Source organism: Calliopsis andreniformis, chromosome 7, assembly GCF_051401765.1.
Source record: "Calliopsis andreniformis isolate RMS-2024a chromosome 7, iyCalAndr_principal, whole genome shotgun sequence".
In the NCBI taxonomy this organism is placed as follows: Eukaryota; Metazoa; Arthropoda; class Insecta; order Hymenoptera; family Andrenidae; genus Calliopsis; species Calliopsis andreniformis.
Genome location: NC_135068.1, coordinates 2,524,173 through 2,545,987, shown reverse-complemented (window position 1 = coordinate 2,545,987; position 21,815 = coordinate 2,524,173). Strand labels below are relative to the sequence as shown.

Genomic DNA, 21,815 nt, shown 5'->3' with positions numbered 1-21,815 from the left:
AGGAGCCACGCCAAGCTGAACACAGCATTTTAGCTGTGCATAGTTGTGTCATCTTAAGCGTAGTTGGAAAGCACCGAATTTACATTACATTACATAGTGTCATCTTTGCACATTGCTGGAAAGCACCTTTATGTACTTGCAGCCCATTTCGATTTCACATCTTTTTGTGACACAGTACCGTCCTTTTCATGTATTTGGCGTAATTTTTTTACTTTTTTTAAGTTCTGCTATTACAGTTTTCGTTACAGGAATAGTATTACCCACAAACACGTGGCTGCCTGATGAACGCAAAATGGAGCCATTCTATGATTTCGAATTCGGGACGCAGCTTAGAAAATTTCCCCTCTACTACACACACTACTATACGAGCTATGTGTACGTGAACTCTCGACGCTTCGCGATCGATTTCGGACATTTGCGGAAAGTAGAGAGAGTGCGAATATAAATCTTACTCTCTCACTCTTGAAACACCATATTCAACTGTTCAAATGTCTGCAAGCGAGACATTTTGAGATATTTTCAGTGATTCAGTATAACACTGAATCGTGTAAATGTAATGGTATTTATCAAAGGACACATGTTATTTGTATGTGTATAACTTTTACACGTATCACATTCTAAATTCCACTACATTCATATGATTCATTGTTCGCCCACATCGATGCGATCTATCACAACGATAATTACACAATACACTTTTAAAATTTTGAAATAACTAAACAATACATGTCTTAAAATTTTTTATTTAAAAAATAAAACTCTTGATATTCTGGTGCCCGCCTCCCCCAATTCAGTCAAGGTTCTTGCTGCCGTTCTTCCACTTGTGTTGTATGAGCTTTTTCTCTATAATATTAAAAATGAACACAATTATTTATCTATAATATTGAAAATAAACATAATTATTATATTTTTTGTAACTTATAAGATAAATATGATTAGTTAGCGTGAAATCGCCTATACATCTACGTACCTCTTTTACATACTTCAGTAACTCTTGTCGTGGCGATACGGCTCATCTGTATCTAGTATTGCCCTCCTTATTTCGTATTTTGATCAGCTCGCAAATGTCGAAAGGCATTGTTTCCACCGATAACTAAGCTGAATCACTAAAAGCTCTAAAGTAGTCAATAAAAATACAGTCCATCTTTGATTCGTAAGAACTATATGTACTTGTATGTCATGATTTTCATAGTGACATTATACATCTGCAGGTCGATGGAGATCTGTTTAAAAAATAGACCGCAAAATTGATCTTAACCAGTATTTTCAAAGTCAAATTTTTTTTACTGTATTGTATTCTACTAATCAAGACGGTAAAAATGTCAAAGAAACTCAGCTGTTCTATTGAAAAATGATATTGAAGTTCCAATCAATTTTGAACTCGGTTTGAGTTTTCTGACACCCTGTACTTATAGAAGCCAGGAAATTACAGTTGGATGCTATAAAATCTGTGATAAAAATTTAAGCATAGCGAAAACGATTTCTATTGAATTTATCTTCGATGAAAAATGTACATGATTATTATATTGTTACGTTTCTGGGGAGCCGCTGGCGGCTCTCCGCGCGCACTACAATCCCGAACGCGTCGCGGCATTACAATTAGTTTAATTCTTTAACACAGTTTGTTTATTTACAACCAGTCAGGTGGGTAGTACTAATCTTAGGTATTATAATACCAATCTTATGTAAAAGACTCGTATTTCAAATTGCGGTGTATTCTCTCTGACAGCTGTCAGAATTCTGTCTGATCGATTCTTCTGCCGTCTTCTTATTCTTGTTGCGAGCGCAGTAGGCACTGTTCATATACCCGGTGCTCGCAACACTACTCCCCTCCTTCGAGAGCGGGCGACCCGATCGCTTCAGGTTCCATCCTCTGGAACGGCTGGCACTCGTGAACTCCTGCCTGGAAAAAGAGGTATAGAAAACTAATACCTCCGTGGGCTTTCCAGACAGATGCCACCTTGGCATTCGCCCTTGTCCCAAGAAGAACCACGCGAAAACCTTGGGCAAGGTGGTGATTCTCCGGGACCTGGTCCTGCTTCGACGGGAGTTTTCTTCTTCGGCTCCTCACCCCTCCTCTTGCTTCTTGCGACTTGCGTCCTTCTATCTTGACATCTTCTCGGGCTCTGTCCCCTACGGTTTCTCCCAACGAAGCAATCCCGCCGGACGCACCTCCTTGTTTCCCACCGGGGAATTACTATTCCCCACATGGCAAGGGGATCTCTTTGTAGATCCAAAGGTGCGCCACATATCCAGGAACCGGTCCCGGAGGCCCGCTTTCCCGGGAAAGCGGATCTTCTCCGGTGTGGGGAAGCACACCCGTGTACGGTTGAGTCCCCCACCCTCTGTCGGCTGGCCCGCACTGCGGACCCCGGGCGGCACACGATGGTAGCCGTTGTGCCCCTGGACGGCGGAGGAGTACGAAGGGTAGAGAAGGAGAACTCACCCTAGTCTTCTTCGATGGCGCATCTTGTTCTTGGGCGAGGACGGTCGTGAACTCCCATTTTTCCTTGGTTGACTCCAGGTCCCTCCTTCGACTTCCTGTAAGTAAGTCCTGTGTTGTTGATCTCGCTTCTTCGGTGGTGACTGTGTCCTCTTCGCCCATCGGATGCGATCCTCATGATCTTCTCTCCCACGCTGTTCTTGAACCCTCTTCGCTCGTCGGATGCGAGTCTCGCGATCCCTCGTTGGTGGTGGTAGAATCGCTGAGGACCGACGCTCCACCGCTACGTAGTCGTCTTCGCGTTTTCCTGTAGCATCCTCTTCTTCCTCGAACTGCTCCCGTCAGGGCAGTCTCTACTAAGGTGGCCGTTCTCGCCGCAGGTCCAGCACCCTCTACCTCGTCTAGAGGGTGGGGGCATCCTCCTCTTGCGCCTGGTCAAACTAGATCCTCGAAATCCGGAAAACACAGAATTAATCGATTGTCCTTCTCGCCGCGTCGGAGTACGCGATAGCGCCTCCATAGCCTCCACCTCGAGGGCCCTCGTCACTGCCCCCCCCCCCCCCCCCCCCCCCCAAGGTGGCGAAACCGTCGAGGCGCAGTGCCGAAATGATTTGAGAGGCAGCCAGCTTGTCTCGCACCTCGACAGGACAATCTGCGAAAGCAGCCCTGCCCAATCTCTCCACTTCGGCCCCAAGCGACGAAATCACGTTTGCTACATTTATACCGACTGCTTCGAATTCGGTAGTTTCTTTTACATCCTTTTTTAACGCACGCTGACAAGCTTTCATAAAATCAACATTTGCTTGTAGTTTCCGCTTCGTGCCTTTTATTGTACCTTTTAGTAACACTTCTTTATTGGTCGTAGCTTGAACGGAGTTTTCTACATTTTCAGTTTCCTAAAAGTAGAGAAGAATGGTTACAAATAGCCGAACATTTCGAGAAAAAATGGAATTTTATAAACTGTGGAGGTGCTCTCGATGGAAAATACATTCGCATAGTTCAGCCAGCAAACAGTGGAGCACAGTACTACAATTACAAAAATTTCTATATAGCTTTGTATTGATAGCCCTAGTTAACGCAGACTATAAATTCATATTTGTTGATGTTGGAAAAAATGAAACATTTTCATCGAATATACTGAATTTTTTAAAAGACTAAAATCCCGTCACCTAAATACCTACCTACAATAACGGAAACAAAAAATAATTTCAACTACGTTTTTCTTGGGGATGAAGCCTTTCCTCTAAACAAAAACTTCTTAAAACCTTTTCCTCAAAAAGACCTAACTTATGAAAGGCGTATTTATAATTATCGACTATCTAGAGCAAGAAATGTCTCTGAAAATGCCATCTTCGTCTTATGTCACATCACTAACATACGACAATAATACAATACAAGGTCAATGGCATACAGAAGTAAATAATTTAGAAGATTTACAATTATTAATAACAACAAATGTAGATGCAGAAGCTGTACAAAACTGCAACAGTTATATGTATGGTATATTTTAATAGTGATGATAAAGTACCATGGCAAGATGCTATGTTACAAAAAGATGTTGTATAATTTAAAAAACAAGATAAAGATAACAAACAAATACTTGCTTTCTCTTCTTCTTCCTCGATATAGACCTCCGTAATGTCAGTAACAGTTTCGTCCATGTTACTAAGACTTTCTGTGGGTTCCTCTTGATCTTTTGTAAATAATAATAAATTAAAATACCACAGATTTGGTTTATGTATATCATCTTCGCCCGAACCACTTCCTTTACTATCATTAATGTTTTTAATTCTTTTCTGAACGATCCACGGATACCCTGAATTTTTTTAAGAACAAAGTCCTTATTGGCGTTTGGACAAAAAGTTTTGCAAAATTTCGTGAGCTCCTCATACGCCCGATTTTTTAAATTCCTATTTTGGTAATTATATAGATTAGGGGAGCCACCTCCGATTTCAATGACCTTGGAATATGTTGTCAAGATCATCATTTTGAACAACTTTTCCCTATACATATACCCAGCGGTCTCTTTTAGTTTTCGAGATATTCGCAAAAATGTTTCCAATATTAAAATCTGTGATCGGAATTGGTCTGGGTTAGATTCATTAGCGGGGAGGGGTTTGGGGAGGCAGCCCCTCCCCAAAATAATAGACACGTTCCTACTTATTTATTCCTTTGTATCTTCAGTTATTTTATATGTATCTGCCATTACTTGAAAAAAAGCATCCAGTCGTTCGTCAAAATCGGATATTCTTTTAAATACAAATCCTGCCAGATAGAGGTTGAAATAATATTCTCTACGACCATACCTAGGAAATTCGCCACGAATATCTCTCCATACCCTTTCAATATTCTGGGTATGGACACCTGTGATTGGATCAACCACATTTTTTTAATGATTCCCTACAAAATGTTGATATATATTTTTATCAGTTTGTTCATATGCTTTCCAACAATCACTATGGATTATTGTTCCAGGAGCAACCTTTTTTAAAATAAGAGGCAGTAATACTTCTGCTCTACAGGATAGAATTGGTACTACCAATATATTTTTTGTGTCACGGTCTATACCACCGAAAATCCATTATCCAGTAATAAGTCGTCCACGATTATACTTTCGACGTCCAAATTTGGTTTCATCGATTTCTATAATAATTAATGCACGACGTTACGTTAGAACGATTTGTTCGAAACTGATAATAATGAACCGTCTTTCCTCGAGTTCTTTCGACATCATAAGAAATATACGAATAAAAAATATACGAATCTAACCCAGACCTATTTCGATCACTCTTTTCAATATTGAAAGCTTTCTTTGCGAATATCTCGAAAACTAAAAGAGATCTCCTTGTATATGTATAGGGAAAATATATGGAAACGTGTCAGTTGAGGGGCGGCAGCCCCTGCCCAAACCCCTCCTCGCTAATGAACCTAACCCAGACCAACTCCGATCACACTTTTTCATATTGAAAACATTTTTGCGAATATCTCGAAAACTAAAAGAGACCGCCGGGTATATATATAGGGAAAAGTTGTTCAGAATGGTGACCTTGACAACATATTCCAAGGTCACTGAAATCGGGGGTGGCTTCCCTAATGTATACATTTACCATTTTCCCGCGATCAAAACATTTTTGTGTGTGTATTAAAGCGTTATTAGTTCTATAAAGAAATATGTTTCTGTCACTTTCTACGGGGCAGTAGGTAAAAGATGAAAGACAGATATCGAAGAAACAGTGGAAAACGCGGAATATTTCGAGCGTAATACACAGCCTCTATAGTGATATCATATTAAGCAATTATTTTCTAATAGTTTGTTAACAAATACTGTTCTAATTAAAGATTGTACCAGAAATAAGTATTTGAGAAGTGTACATATAACCGTATTAGGGAGATATGTATCATCTTAATAATTTCATTTCATTTAATAATTACTTTTTACATTATTTGACATTATTATTTTACACGTATAATTATAAATATTTTCACTTTGGAAAACTTGTGATATTAAAAGGGAATATTACAATATAATATAAATAGTGACATAGATAGTAAAAATATAATTGATATATTTACACACATATAATTTCATAACTTTGCTTTACATCGTTACGAGACGGGAGGCGAGCAGCGCGAGATACCGTCGAGAATAGGTATATTTCCAAAGAATATAGCGGTTGATGTGTTGGTTGGTACACGGACGAAACTGATGCAAGATCAGTGAGCCGTTGGGATTATTGTAGACGAGGACGAACCTGATGTAAAATCAGGGAGCCTCTGAGGATAGGTGTGCTTGCGGACGAAACTGATCGGTGATCAGTGAGCCGCAGGAGAGTGAGTTTTGTGAACGTACCTGATGCGAAATCAGGGAGTCACTAGGATCAGTTTTACAGACGAACTCAAATTAAATTGAGGTGCTGTTAAGGAGGTTGGCGAATTCAAACAGACGAGCCTGATGTGAAATCAAGGTGCTCTAAGGAAGTTGGACAATGTACAGACGAACCTGGTATCAGGTGGATGTAGGAAGTAGACGAAACTGATGTAAAATCAGTTAGCTACTGGATAGGTTAGCTTTCGTGGATGAACTCGAATAAATCGAGGAGCCACTAGGTTGAACGCAGTTTCTTTGGAAGTAAGGGTATGCGGGCGAAACTGATTTAAGATCAGAGAGCCGCAGGAGATGTTAGTGAGCCTCGTAACTTTTTAAATTATTAATTGATACAACTTGAGCGGTTAAGCTGTATCGTGGTGGATCTGTCAACTTCGAATGGGATCGCTTAAGGTAGTTATAGGTTTGTAAGCAATCTACGCAAAATTACAATGAATACTTAAATATATTCTAAATCAGTCTTTACGTACAAGTGTACAGTGTAGTGTTGTCGCGTAAAGTGTATGATTTTAATGCACGGTGTTAACGCACTGGCGATGCGGGGACTTACAGAGTGGTCGTAGGAATTGCCAGATAGAATTTATGCCGACTCGCGGATTCTATGAGGTTAACTGTAGACTCGAAAGGAAACTTTAGCCCGATCTAACTGGATAGCAACTAACTCTGACGAACTTGACTATCAACGTAACGGTACTGTTCTGAACCCGTTAGGGCTAAAATCTCTGAGTTTATATAGGCTGGAAAATGAGTGGGGGTTCGTTAGAAATTTCCATATAAGGAAATTTCTCACGGTTGGTACAGCGTTGTGGTTGCTACCCAGCTGCTCGAAGTCTCGCTTACATTAAGATAACGAAAAACGAAAGTGCTAGGGCGTTTTCTCTTAACAGGCAGAGACTTAAATATTTGGGAGAGTAGTCGGAAAATATTCTCCGTACAACATATAAACATACATAAATTATAATAAAAAATTAAATTTTTATAATATTTTGTTCATTTAAATGACAGCTATTATACATTGGTAGTAGTTGAGATACGCAGGGATAAACTGTATTTTTAATTAAATGTACAGAAAATCTTGGCTTATGCCTGTAATCCACAACTTGCAAATAAGAATATTGAACAAAATGTGAAATATTAAATTACACACTTGCTTGCATCCAATGCTATTATACATTGGTAGTAGATGAGACTCGCAAGAATGAAGTGTTTATTTCTGGTTCAATAAAGAGGTAATCGTGACTAACATACGTCTGTAAGCCATACCCCGTAACTAAAACATAATAAATTATGAAAAGGAAGTGTGAAATATTAAATATCAGCAGGCTTGCACACACGTACACATGTACCTTACATTGTAAATTATACACATATACTGTAATAACAAAAAATATTAGATATACTGTTTGCTATTAAGAATTGCACTTTTAATTGCACAATACATCTATATTGTCGAAGCACGGACTTCATACCTCAATAAGGAAAGGTCTAAAAATACTGGCGAACTTGTAATAAAAATTCGTTTATAATTTATACAACGCTAAAGTAATTTGCAGGTCATAACAAAATTGTTTTAGAAACAAATATTGTTCTCTTTCAATTACATTTACAGTAACGAAAATGATAACTTTTTTAATTTTATTACAATCTTTGATATAGATAGCAGATTGTCAAAATTTTAAATGACGAATCCATCTACGCCAAATCGTATTTACGTAGCTACATTCATGATTATACGTTATACAGGGTGTCCAATTTAACTGTAACCCCTCGAAAGTGCAGCCTCTATCGGCCAGGGATGGAAATACGGAGCTCTTCTCCGTTCTAGATACCTTTTAAACGCTGATTATAGCCTATTATGGAACTGTCAATTCTGTAACCTAAATAAATGCGAACGAATTGATTTCTTGATGATAATTATTTGCATCGTCAGCGTACAAAATTTTTAGTTGTAAAATGTTTGCAAACTATTTGTTTGGTTTAATTTGAGTTTTTCACTCGATGTCATCCAAAGAATATGAATATAATTATAATTGGTTGAATAGTGCACAAGGTTAATGTGCATGGTTAATAATTGTATGTTAATAATAACAGCATGATGAAATAATAATTTAATGGCCCACTAGCATAGGAATGAGATGATGAAGCATCGCATTCCCTAATTTTGAAGGATAGATTACCCAATCTAATAGTTTATAGGTTATATTGTTACATCATGTAAATTGTAAATTTATTATCTCGTACATTTCGGCTTATTTATACCAAATCTCTCACGTCAGGTATTCCTCTGAGGCATAGAAATTGAGTCTTGTTACTTCTATATTTAAGGGTGAAGACAGACTTTTAGTTACCAGTTAAAGGTCAATAAGTAAAGGAAACCTTGTATCGAAGGTATTGAAGAACATGGTTTCTGATAAATTATCATTATTATTAAAAAATATCTTAACCAAAGAAGAATGTGGTTATGTAGCTGGCTGCTCTACTGTAATTAGTTTAATGAATTATAGTTGTTACTGTTGAATAACAATTATACGCGGTTCGTGGTATTAGTTGTTTCCCAGTTAAGGAGAAATTATTTTTCTGTTTCCTGTTTGGTATGTGGCGCCGCGGTGCGGAGGCGTTGGTGTGCTTGTGCGGACGTTATATCGAACGGGGCCTCAAATGTATACGTGTGGCGAAATTTATTTTGTAACGTTGAGTTTCTTTTCGCATTATAAGCTTTATAATACCAGATTCGTATAATGTCGTCACTCACGACATTCAAGTTCCTTTTTGTTCTCTCGCACTTATAATATACAAATGCAAAGGATTAAAAGGTGTATTCATTGTGCTACCACGTGTCGTGGTAAAACGACTCTCCCATTGCTATGAAAATTCAACAGTTACATTACAGATGGCATTGATGCAAAACATCAAGACAATGCAGTGTACACTAATTTTAGACAAGTTTTTGTTTCTCATTCTATAATATTATCTAAACTATCTGCTATTAGCTTTAACCGTGCTTCCTTTGATTGGATCTGAAGTTCTGTAACAGGTAGATCCCGAATAATAAGCTTTAAAAAGTTTAGTTAGGTTGTCTCTCAGAGATTATATCTTGGACCTTACTCGTTCAATCTTTTTCAATGATAACCATAGGGTTGTTATTAATAATATGTTTTTCCATTATATCGATGACATGCAAATGGTTTACACTGTTGCATATAAACATGATAACATTCTCCTATGGATTAAACCTTTTAAATTAGGAAAAATGTTGTCATGAAAACAATCTTGGATTCAATATGTACAGTATGTCCCACGAAATCCTGGACAGTCGATTATTTGCTAACCTATTAAAGATACGAAAAAAGTTTTTATATGAAATTGAATGGCAAGAGGGGGCTGATTTATTGGCCGTAACAATTTTTTTTTATCATTATTGTTTACAGAGATATGAAAGTTAAGTTTGGTTTTTTAAATGGGATTATATATATATTTTTTGATCAATAGATAGTACGTTTCAAGACGAATTCAGCAAACATTAATGTATACACCCTTTTTCAAATAGTTTTTAAGATATTACGCGTAAAAGTTTACTGATTTTCGGTGGAAGAAAATCTGCGAGACCAGGAAGCACAGTATAATGAAGTGTCTCATGATCCACTATTGCCAGTATTCCTCCTTTAGATATCATATTTACTTCCTATTTATCTTTCAATGATTACTATCAGAGTAAGCAATTTAATTTTTTAATTATTTCTATTTATTCATCGTTGCTTTGTATTCTTTGCCATGACGAGTAGTCCATGCTTCGCTCGTGATGGCTGTTCATCAGATACATCTGTTTGTGCGTGGATGTTTAAGAGCACGCGGGTTGGCCAAGTCTCGGTCACGATTACGTCTCGACAGGGGTACGGCAGGGAAGGGAAGGTGACGGTAGCTTCTACGATCCGAGAACCCCCGGCCCGTTCGAGCTTCAGTTTTCTTTGTCTCTCTCTAATCTGTAGTTCTTTTCTTTGTGTGTACAAATGGGGTTAGGTTATTATTACCACCTGAACCATTCAGTCGATAATTACGAGGGAATATTTGGAAGGGAAGAAGAGAATGAGTGGGGGGAGGGGGCAACGAGTTCAAATAGAAGAACGAGTAAAATCTTCGTTTTTACAAATAAAATGTTATGTATCTTTGTTATAAATAATTGGAATCATATCATATTTGGTATCATTTTAATCGGGAGAAGACAAGGAACCAATTGATATTACCCGCGTGAAAATTCGTTTGCAAATAAGAAACTTGACTTTTTTCATTTCTTAATCCCTATTCCTATTCTTGTTTTTTATACTATTATTGTTCTTGGTAGTCGAATTCGGACTGTGGGTACGAAGGTTTCTATTATTTGGTTACTTTGTGATACACAACGAAGGAAGTAGCGAATATAGCGATGGTTGTCGATCACGATGCCCAAAACGAGTTTCGGTCGAGCAATTTTGATAATGTTGATGGAGTACGCTGGTTATAGTGGATTGAACGAATGTTGCTGATATTATAGAATCTGTTCGTTGTACAGGATGGGTGTTTTATTTGCCACTGTTTCATGCAGACTGAGGCACACGAGGCCGTAACATATAAAAACACACATCACACACACAACCGTAAATACACGTTCAATAATATGATTATACTTGAAATCATGAGATGTCGTGATTAATACTCTAACAAATGTTAACATGATAAACTTAGAAAGTATTTGAGAAATTATTTAAAGAAAAATTTATATAAAATAAAAAATTAAACATTAGTTCATTTACCAGCCGCAGGATTAATCTGGAAAACAATTATATTTATGTTCAATTACGCAAACGCGTAATTAGTTCAGAATAACATCTAGTTAACATTTATGATTGCAATAATCATATCAGTACCACATGAATCACAAAATCAACCACCACAAAAGAAGTATAGAATTCTCTGGTCGGCAGTGGATACTTCGGTGCTCCCCTGTGCGTTATGAAAACGTAACAGGCTAAAAAAGTGCAATTAGAGAATCCACATTACGCTTGAGAAGGAGGATAGCTGTTTGACCTTCTCACAACTCAAGTTGTGGAGTCGGATGTCAAAATTCTCCGACTCCTCTTTATCTTTGTAAATCTGAATCTGTATCTTGTATTTATTATAGATTATTAACATAATGAATATATGTATGTATGCATAGACGGAACTTCCTAATATTAAAAGGCTAAAACTATGATAATCGTAAGTAAAGCAAATGAGACAAAACAACATTTCAATTCGTTCATATTTTATAAATTAAATTGCAACTCCTAATTATACATGCGTACAAAAATTATTCACTTATTTTGAGGATATTTCTCATTTTTATATTTACTACTATGCAGTCGGTGTTAACATATTTTTTCCTACTCCAACTCTAATTCGAGTAATCAGAAATTCCTTCCAAACTCCGATGAGACTTCCCTCGCGCTCATAGACTGAATGACTCGGGTGGAAGCAGTAACTTATTTGTGCCTCACGACAAGTTCCCTGGAAACAATTGGTGCCAATGATTTCCAGGCGTTTTCTTCTGGGATACGAATAATACTCATACCCATGCACAAAAACAGAAGGGTGCAAATTGGAGAGAGCTAACACGAACCAAAGCTCGAAGGCGTCTGGTCTTCAGGCCATAGGTAGAAGCAACCTTGAGCTAGCAAGTTCAATGCGGGATGACAAGCTACTGACACCTTCCCTTCCCCTTCACACCCCTGCCAAATCGCAACCCTGTCTAAAACGTGACCAACCTGCGTGCTCTTCAACATTCACGCACAAGCAGGCGTATCTGTATGAACAGCCATCACGAGCGAAGCGTGAATCGCTCATGGTAAAGAATACGGAGCAACGATGAATAAATCCAAATAATACCTCATAATAATCATTGAAAGATAAATAGGAAGTAAATATGAAATCCAAAGGAGGAATACTGGCAATAGTGGATCATAAGGCACTTAAATATATTGAATCCAAGATTGTTTTCATGACACCAGTTTTCCTAGTTTAAAAAATTAATTCATAGGAGAATGATACCATGTTTATTTACGATAGCGCAAAAGATTTTTAAGTCATTCGCATAAACGAGGAACTTGCTATTAGTAACAACCTTACAGATATCATTGAAAAAGAATAAATAGCAAAGATCTAACATGTGATCTTTGAAGCGCACACTCGAATTAGCTAAAATTTGTCTAACATACTTATTATTAAATTTTAATATTTGGGATCTACCCGTTATAAAACTTGAGTTCCTACAAAGAGGGACCACTAAAGCTGATAGCAGACAGTTTAGATAGGCATGTAGAATGAGAAACAGGACCTTTCTGGAACTAGTGTATCACCTTGATGCCTTGCCTCAATGGTACGTATAATGTAATAAAAAAACAATTGTAATTTATTAAACTGGTTGCAGTAGAGCAGGCAGCCACAGAATCGTGTCGTTCTTTAGTTTATACATTTTTTAATAGAAATAATAATTTCTTAGAAAATATATTCTCCAATATCCTTGACGTAAGATTTTAAGTATTATCGACCTGTAACTAGAAATCGATAGTCTGTCTCCACCCTGAAGTATAAGAGTAACAAGACTCAATTTCTATACTTCAGGAAAGATATCTGGAATAGGAGATTTGCTATAAATGAGTCAAAGTATACGAGAGACAATAAATTTACAACATAATTGTGATTTACAATTCACAATTAAGGAATATGGTGTTTCATTGTCTCATTTTATTGCTAATGGATCATTAAATTATTATTTCATCACATTGCCATGTCCAAACGATTATTAACTCTTTCGCTCTTAACGCCAGATATAGCCTGCGACCACGAAGCGACTCCTGGAGGCTATATAACCAGCATCCACGATGTGAGTCGCAAAGGCGGACGTCGGCTATAGTCGGCGGCGTTGCGAACTAATTTATGCGTAGCAGCACCTCTTGTAAATTCGCACCAAATACTTGACAGACGGAATAACCCGCACAACTGAAGTCATATTTATTTATTCTCCGTTTTTTGAATTTGTTTTGACACAGAGCAATAGTTAGTTCAGAAAAATATTACAAACTTTAGACAAAAAAAGTCCGAAGAATTTGTATACTGGATCGTCTGTTCACTTTCTAAAAATACTATTATTTCTTTAAAGTATCATAATTTGCTATTTATTTTAATAAATTATTCAAGTTCTGCCCTTTTCAAAATGGTTTCTAAAAATTTGAGAAAGTTACAACTGTTGAACATATCAGATGAATCAGAAACTGATTCGGATAGCTGCAATAAAAACGTATCGAATATAAAGATAGCACCTCGTAAGAAAAGACGATTGAATGTACTGAGTACCTCATATTTTGAAGAAATAGAGAATAATAACGTGCAAAGAACGATCTTACCAAATATCATATGGATAACAGAAAAATGTAGTTCCAAAATTCGTGATTTTACCGTACAAAATTCAGGTATTCAAGCAGACAAAATTATTCATGAAAAATTATAAATTACTTTCAATTGTTTGTTAGTGAAGAATTAGGTAGAGTACATTGTTGAAATGACAAACAATTATTGGAGACAAAATATAACAATAATATAATAGCTGGTACAAAGCTCAGTGAGTTATATTGCTTCATCGCTGTCTCTTTCCTTGATGACGAAAAACAAGAAGCTATTTCTTGCAAAAATATGACTGAACAATTAAAAGTAATTATAAGGCAGTAAATAGCAATTGTTTAAGCCATCATTTATAAGATTTAGGCGTCGGTGTAACCTAGCAGGCTCACATATGCAACTAGCTTCACGTTGGTGCAAATAGCACGATGATTTTTACAGATTTCCTAAAAATTAGAAGGTAGCAATTAAAAGTAATTATAAGACACTAAGAAGCAATGAAAGAGCAATTGTTTAAGTTACTGTGCAATAAAATAGAGCAAGCTTTTGAGTTTTCATGTAAATATGAACTTATAATCTGTATTAAAGTTACTGGGAATCTGCGCATGCATATTTCATATATCTATTGATAAAATCTATTGTTTATTGACCCAATTGTTACGTATTAAGGGTCAAGCAATTAATTATAAGCAAAGAGTAATTTCTTGATAGCCTGCGTAGCTAATAATGTACAAAACGTTATATTATATTTATAAGTTTCGTTATATTGAATGTCTGTTGTCAACCTATAAAAGTCCTTGGATTCCCCCCAAAAATTTGTTGGAAATATCTCGAAAACTAAAAGTGAACAATTAAAAACAATTGATGAGCAATCATGAGTAATTAAAGAACAATTTTTTTACCTATATTTTATTAAGATTGGTTACTAATGTAAGGTAACTTCACATGAGTTCTGTACACTACAGCCACGCATGCGCACTGTACACTGTAATAGTACTAACATAACTAGAAATAACTAGTTTTACCTGAAAATGGCAGCAACCAATCAAAAAGTGACTCGCTGATGCTCGAACTTTCCCTCTAGGGGCTCTAGACTCCATCCTACACCGAACAAAATAGAATCCGGTGTTTCGTGATTCTTATTAAAGGGTTTCTAGGGTCTCCAGTTAAAATGGACACCTTGTATATATATCTAGTATAATATGTACATATAATTTTTATATTTCAATATTTATATTTATATTTTTCAAATTAAAATAAAAAAATAATACAACAAATAATGTAACAAATATTAGTATTACATATGCGTTACACAGATATACCAAGAAAACTTGAACCATGAGCACATAAGCTTTAATCTGTGTCCAGACCTACACAGACGTACACCAACATATAAATCAATTTTTACAATGTAATTCTATAATCACGATTCTCATGGCATTCACCATATGCGGTTATACATCTGTAAACTTATGGCTAATGCTGTTCTGCTGTTTACCGCCATGCCGTCCTGTAAAGTGCCGGTCTATAAGTAGTTGAGAATTTTATTTAAAATGTTTCTGTTATATCGTTCAAAAAGTATTTAGTTTTCTTTCATTTGAATATTTACTTTCATAAAATAGATATAATCATCATAATGATAACACGCAAATTACAACAAACAACAATTAATGACCAACCTAAGCAGGTTAATATACTTATTTATACAGTATTAGTTTACTACCATAGTGTCGTTATACATAGTGTCATATTTTTAGGATTCATTACAGGTTAAGTCTTTACGTCGATCATCGAGGAATCTCCCAAAAGAATTAAAGGTTTGTTAATAATTTTTACATCTAATCTCTTCAAACATAATTCTTCCATACATTTTTGAGTGCAAAAGTACATACTATAGGTATATTCATTCATTCTTACATAGGCTTCATTCATCATTTATGATCTAGATATTTTTGAGTTATCTTTATGTAAATATTACATTATTGAATTGAAATAAAAAAATGAAATTTATCCACAATATCATTAACAAATATTTTATGTTTTTAAACTATTTAGAAGATCTACAATTTTTTAAATAAATTAAGTTTTATAATTATATAGTTTATTTTTTAATTATAAATTTATATAATTTATAGTCAAATTGAATTGTCTTCCTTTTTATTTTTTATACTATTTAAGCATAATTTCAGTATTAAGGTTGGTGTCCTAAATTAGCTTAAACTGCTAAAACTACTGAATATTGTACATATCATGTAAAATAGTATATACAGCTTCAGCTGTATTAATAGTTCCAGCTAAATTTTGAACTATAGCCTAAGTATAGCTTTAATATATAATGTAACCTTTATATACTATACCTATTCTTCAATATATTATCTGTATGTTATGTGTAGACATTATTAAACATCATTATAAAAAGTATGTAAAATGTGTGTAATTTACGCACTTGTTTAATAAAGTATAGTTTCATTAAAACAATATCTTTCTCATGCTGCATGTAAACCAAGTGAGCGAATGCTTGTTCTTTTCTCACTTCAGCAAAACTCAAGTGACATTAGCATTTCTTTATTCAATTATCAATTACATTCATTCATAATAATTGAATTTTGCTGAAGATGAGAGAAGAACAAGCATTTGTTAGCTTGGTCTGAATGCATCATTATATTTAATAAAAGAAAAGTCAGTCGCAATTAAAAATCTATCTAATATAGATTTATCTGCCTGTCTAAGATAAGTACATAATTTACAATTATTAATATACAAGGTGTTTGTGAAATTACTGATCATTTTCCTTGTAAATAGTACATGTTCAATAAAAATCAAAGAAAACAGAATTTTAGTGCTTTTTATAATCTGTTAAATAGAATGTTATATATTTTTTATAGCATATGGAAGCACATGTCACAACAAAATCAGTCATATTTGATACAATACTGTTCAATGGTGATCATACAGGTTAAAGAACTACAAAATGTTTCAAACATGTATTTTTTGTTATAAGAATAAAAACTATACAGCTTTTTCAATGAGGAATAGTTGTAAATATAATGATGCATTTAACATTTTCTTGCTTTGACTTATTTTTGTAGGATAATTTGTGTAAGATCAGTCCTATCAACTTTATTAAAATTAAATTTTTATATTACTAGTACATGTATAAATAAACATAGTGATTTGATTAGTCTTGCCAATTTAACTTAACAGCTTTTTAACGATCACCTTATTTCTATTTCTTGAAATAAGGGTCAAATTGTCAACAAACCGCCATGTTGGTTTTGCGCAAATTTTGCTCAGAAAAAGTTACAAATGTTGCCTCTATATTTTTCTTTCCTTTAACCATAAGTTTTTGGAGGATAGCTCCTAAGCCCAAGAACACTGAAAAGTGTTCATATGCACATATGTATGCTCGAAAACAATATCGATAATTATCTGTTAAAGGTGTCTCAACTCCGTTTTCAATGACTTTGAAATATTTGGTCAATCGGTGTTAGTTTGCGAGGCATTCGCAAAAAACTGTCGATATTGTACATTAAAATTTGCCATATATTTCAAGGTTATCAAAATTGGTGGGGGCGGCCTCTTCTGTATACAATACTGTCCCGCAAAAGGCTGAGTTTCAGCTCCTGAAACAAGCTTGCGACTATCTCTATCACTCAGCGGGAATCCCCGCGAAAGTGCATACAGCGACGAACCATAAATTTTTGTTGGCAACGTCGTATGCCAGGAAAAAGCACAGCATTAGGATAGCTTTTCTCACTTTGACCTTCAAGTACTTGTTCAAGTACTGTACAAAAAATTAATTGGGTACATGATTCATAAACTAGAAACTACAAGCTAAAAAATGGCTGCTTTCAATATTTTTGATACCTATTTTTCACGGAGATGTAGCCATTTGAAAATGACCAAATTTTTCGCAAAATTTTAGTGGACCTTTAATTTTGTGTACCAGTTTATAATATTTATAAATATTTATATTATAAATATAATACATATACAATTATTAAATATATATAGATGATAATAAATTGTTGAATAATGAATTTTATAGAATTAAGACTTGTTTGTTTCAAATTGAACTTGAGACACCTTTAACAGATAATTACCTAATAAAACTTTTCCTCCTGTCTATCCTGTTTATATTTTAAGTTTAGCTATTGTTGTTTACATTTATTATTTATTGATTACGTTTGTTTTAACAGGAAAACTTGAAAGAAGAAACTGTAATAGAAAGAGATCCTGATATCTCTCTTTTACCATCAATTATATTTGAAGGACACGTAAAATATGTCAGTGATTTTAATAATTGCGCTATGATCTGTGATGAAATCATGTAAGAGTTACATTATTAAATTTAATAAGAAATGCAGTATATGCAGTATGTCGGGTTTAAATGTCTACGCGCGATTATTTTTCTAAGTATTAAAAATGCAAAAGAATGTTTCAGACAAAAGTTATACAGCATTAAAGAGTGAATATGGTAATGACATTGATTTGACATTAAGATAACACCTGAAAGAGTACTGTGGAAGTCATATTTAAATTTTCAAACGGAACCCTGTATTTTTCATTACATATTCTTATAGTTGATATTGAAATGTTGTCAAAACACTACCTGCTCGTGTATTTTGCTTAAACCATTATTAAATTATTAACTTTTAAGGTTGACATGTCACCGGCATTACCCGATATCCACCACGAGTAGGTTGCGCAATCAGACTTTGTACATCATAGTGGCCTTAAAAAAAGTCGATTCAGACAAAAAAATGATAAGAGGTATGTGCATACATCAAAATAAGGAATATAAGGTGGATAGTCCGATCGAGTAACATTCCCGTGGTGTACATCGGGTAACGCTAATACCGCCCTCAAGGTCAAATCATTGTCATCACCATATTTGCCCCTTAATGCCATACAACTTTTGTCTGAAACATGTTTTTGTATTTTTAATACTTAGAGAATTAATCGCGTGTAGACTCTTAAATCAGACATACTGTAGATATGAATGTTTATGTTGTTTTTAATTAATTTACTACTATGTCTTCAGAAAAGAAGTGGACAATTTTAATGATACAATTGTACCAATAGGGTTTGATTTGGAATGGCCTTTTAGTTTTCAAACAGGAAGTGGAAAAACTGCTTTAGCACAAATTTGTCTAAATAAGTATACCTGTTATCTGTTGCATGTATATTCGCTAAAAAAATTACCTGCTTCATTTGTAATTCTTTTAAGTCACCCAAAGGTAAAGCTTGTTGGAGTAAATATAAAAAAGTAAGTATAATACAATTTACCAGAACAATAAAGTCTGATAATGTATTTTATGTCAAATCCTTTTTAGTGATATCTGGAAACTCGGGCGAGATTTTAAGGAATTTCCAGCTGAAAAAGTTGTACAAAATAATTGTTTAGATTGTGGTCCATTTGCGAATCAAGTATTCAATCGATCTTGTCGTTGGAGTTTAGAAAAGTTAACAGCATACGTGGTTAGTGTAAAGTGTTGTAAATGTGATTAAAATATTAACATGATAGCTGCATGATTTTTATAATGTGAATTAAATATTTTGGTTTATCATTCATAACTATTTTATTCTAGCTAAAAAAAAGAATTAGTAAGGATCCAAAAGTAAGAAAGAGTAAATGGCATGTACATCCTTTAAGTGAAGAGCAGAAAACCTATGCTGCAACAGATGCCTATGTATGTATTTCATTTAAATCAAAATATTGTGTTCAATCTCTTATCATTATAGTCACATATATACATATTATTCTCTTGATAGGTTTCATGGCTTTTACATAATATTATACAAGAAAAAGCCAATATAAATAGTAAAAGTACTGAAATTATATAAATTTGAGAAGACACAAGAAAGTCAATTTAAAGAAAAAAGATATTACATTATTGTATCATTATGGCCAGAAAAGTAGTTAAGGTATTATGGGCAGGTCGATTAAGTTATGATGCTGGTCTCAGATTACAGAAAGTGCTATCTAACAAACATTATCAAAATATGGAAAATAGCAGCTGCAATACATTAATATTACTCGAACATAATCCAGTATTCACTGTTGGTATAAGAGATAAGAATTATTCAAAGCAAGAAGAAGAGAAGTTAAGGAATTTGGGTGCTGAATTTTATAGAACAAATAGAGGCGGTTTAATAACTTTTCATGGACCTGGACAATTAGTGGCTTATCCTATATTGAATTTGAAACAATTTAAAAGTAGCATTAAATGGTATGTTTGCCAAATAGAAGAAATGATTATTCGCCTATGCGCAGAGTTTGGTATTAAAGGTGAGACATCTACACATACTGGTGTGTGGGTAAATGACAAAAAAATTTGTGCAATTGGCATTCATGGAAGTCGCTATGTAACAACACACGGTTTAGCATTAAATTGTAATACAGATTTGACTTGGTTTGATCATATTGTGCCTTGCGGTATCGAAGGAAAGGGTGTAACGAGTATTAGCAAAGAACTTAACACGAATATTACTGTCCAAGATGTACTACCACAATTTCGAAATGCTTTTCAAGATCAATTTGAATGTTCATTGATTCAGTACTCGATAAAAGAATCTTTAGACTTACTTAGAGATGTTCATAATACTGAATTGTTACATACACGTAATGAATCAGTTTGAATATATTGTATAATGATTTTAATAAACTAATATTGATTTTTATTACGCATGTATAACGTTTAGAATTGCATGTATTAATGAAAAATTGTTAAATAAATTGGTGCTAATATAGTGCTAATAATGGCTACTATACAGGGTGTTTCGGAAATACATGTCAATACTTCAGAAGCTGCAACTACACACTAAAATAAGCAAGAAATGTCATGAATATATGTCCTTATCTTACTATTTGAGTTATAGGTGATTAAAGAAAATGTTCAAAATTTTACAACATCTTACAATTAGTATCCAGTTTCGCACTGGCTCAAAAGTATCAGGTGCTGAGACTTCGAGTAGTCTCAAATCCATTTTACATTGAATACTTTATACATGTTAAATGTCCAAAAGTAAAAATTTAATCGGTGAAGGACACTTTTGGATATTTTCTTTAATTATCCATAACTCGAAAAATAAGGTATGTACGACATATGTCCATATAACATTTTTTACTTATTTTAGTGTATAGATTCAGCTCCATAATGTTTATAATGTTGGGTACCTCTAAATATGAATATTTTATATAAATATACAATTTTTAAAATTTTAATAAATTCTCAATGCTTATAACCATTGTGTACATTATATTCAGCAAAATAAATTTCTGTAACAGAAAACAGTGTTACAGTCTAGATTCATATTTCCTTTTTCTCCATTGTTAGTCAACATGACTGTTAGATATTATTTTCAATTCTCTTAATAAGACATTTGAAAAGTATATTAACATTAGATAACATAATAAATAATAGTAGTAATAAACACAACCACTAATTACATAATATAAATTCACAGTATTTTATTTATTTTTCACTTTTATTTAAAATATCACAACAATGTATTTTATATTAATTTTACAGAATGATTAATTGAAAGTTAGGTACAAATGAAATGATATATCTGTTAAACGTAAAATTCTTAAAAATATTCTGAACTGATTGCCTTAAAAAATATATTTTATAAAGAATTTGAACATGATTTACTTTAATTATAATAATGTGTTCAATGCAAAAATATTATGAAAGTAAAGAATCAATTATTAAGGTATTAGTAACTATGTAAATTAAAGAATGCAAACAATTGAGATACATTACACTATGAACACTCAATGGTTTGAGTGCGCGAAATACTTTCTGATTTCTTTATATTATCTTTTAAGTATCCCAACTTAATTTTCTTAAGATAGGAAGTTACGTTATGAAAGAATTTTTTTTCTAAGTTAACTTATTTTTTTGTATAGAATCACCGCTTTTCTGCTTATGCTATTATTTACAATTTACTAGATCCTTTGAATAGTTATTCGTATGAATAAAATAAACACAATTATAGAAAATAGCTAATCATGGAAAATACAGGGTGTCCCAGGTTTTTTCGGCCAAACGGTGTCAGTATATTCTACGAGCG

The 21,815-nt window shown here is 34.1% G+C and overlaps 2 protein-coding genes across 4 annotated transcripts; both read left to right on the top strand.

Annotated features, from left to right (window-relative positions):
* The first annotated feature begins 15,090 nt into the window (after window positions 1–15,090).
* Window positions 15,091–19,652, top strand: Wrnexo (WRN RecQ like helicase). 3 transcript variants are annotated; one of them, XM_076382343.1, is made up of 8 exons: window positions 15,095–15,423; window positions 15,494–15,553; window positions 17,936–18,066; window positions 18,781–18,897; window positions 18,967–19,005; window positions 19,073–19,217; window positions 19,328–19,429; window positions 19,512–19,652. In XM_076382343.1, the coding sequence occupies exons 1-8, from the start codon at window positions 15,373–15,375 to the stop codon at window positions 19,581–19,583; spliced, it is 717 nt and encodes a 238-aa protein (XP_076238458.1). In that variant the 5' UTR covers window positions 15,095–15,372; the 3' UTR covers window positions 19,584–19,652. The 3 variants fall into 3 exon arrangements, with proteins under 3 accessions (XP_076238456.1, XP_076238455.1, XP_076238458.1); XM_076382341.1 differs by having other exon boundaries at window positions 15,091–15,423; window positions 15,506–15,553; window positions 18,781–19,005; XM_076382340.1 differs by having other exon boundaries at window positions 15,092–15,423; window positions 18,781–19,005.
* On the top strand, window positions 19,644–20,508 carry Lipt2 (Lipoyl(octanoyl) transferase 2). Its single transcript, XM_076382344.1, has one exon. It carries the CDS (start codon window positions 19,644–19,646, stop codon window positions 20,376–20,378), a length of 735 nt encoding a protein of 244 aa, XP_076238459.1. The 3' UTR covers window positions 20,379–20,508.
* Window positions 20,509–21,815: the final 1,307 nt, after the last annotated feature.

What these genes read in the sequence shown, in the direction of transcription:
- Wrnexo (XM_076382340.1), top strand. Translation starts at nt 15,373, where the DNA reads ATGATAACACGCAAATTACAACAAACAACAATTAATGACCAACCTAAG. An exon ending in AAAAGTTAACAGCATACGTG is followed by an intron (nt 19,218 to 19,327) that starts GTTAGTGTAAAG and finishes ATTTTATTCTAG; the next exon opens with CTAAAAAAAAGAATTAGTAA. An exon ending in ATGCTGCAACAGATGCCTAT is followed by an intron (nt 19,430 to 19,511) that starts GTATGTATTTCA and finishes TTCTCTTGATAG; the next exon opens with GTTTCATGGCTTTTACATAA.
- Lipt2 (XM_076382344.1), top strand. Translation starts at nt 19,644, where the DNA reads ATGGCCAGAAAAGTAGTTAAGGTATTATGGGCAGGTCGATTAAGTTAT.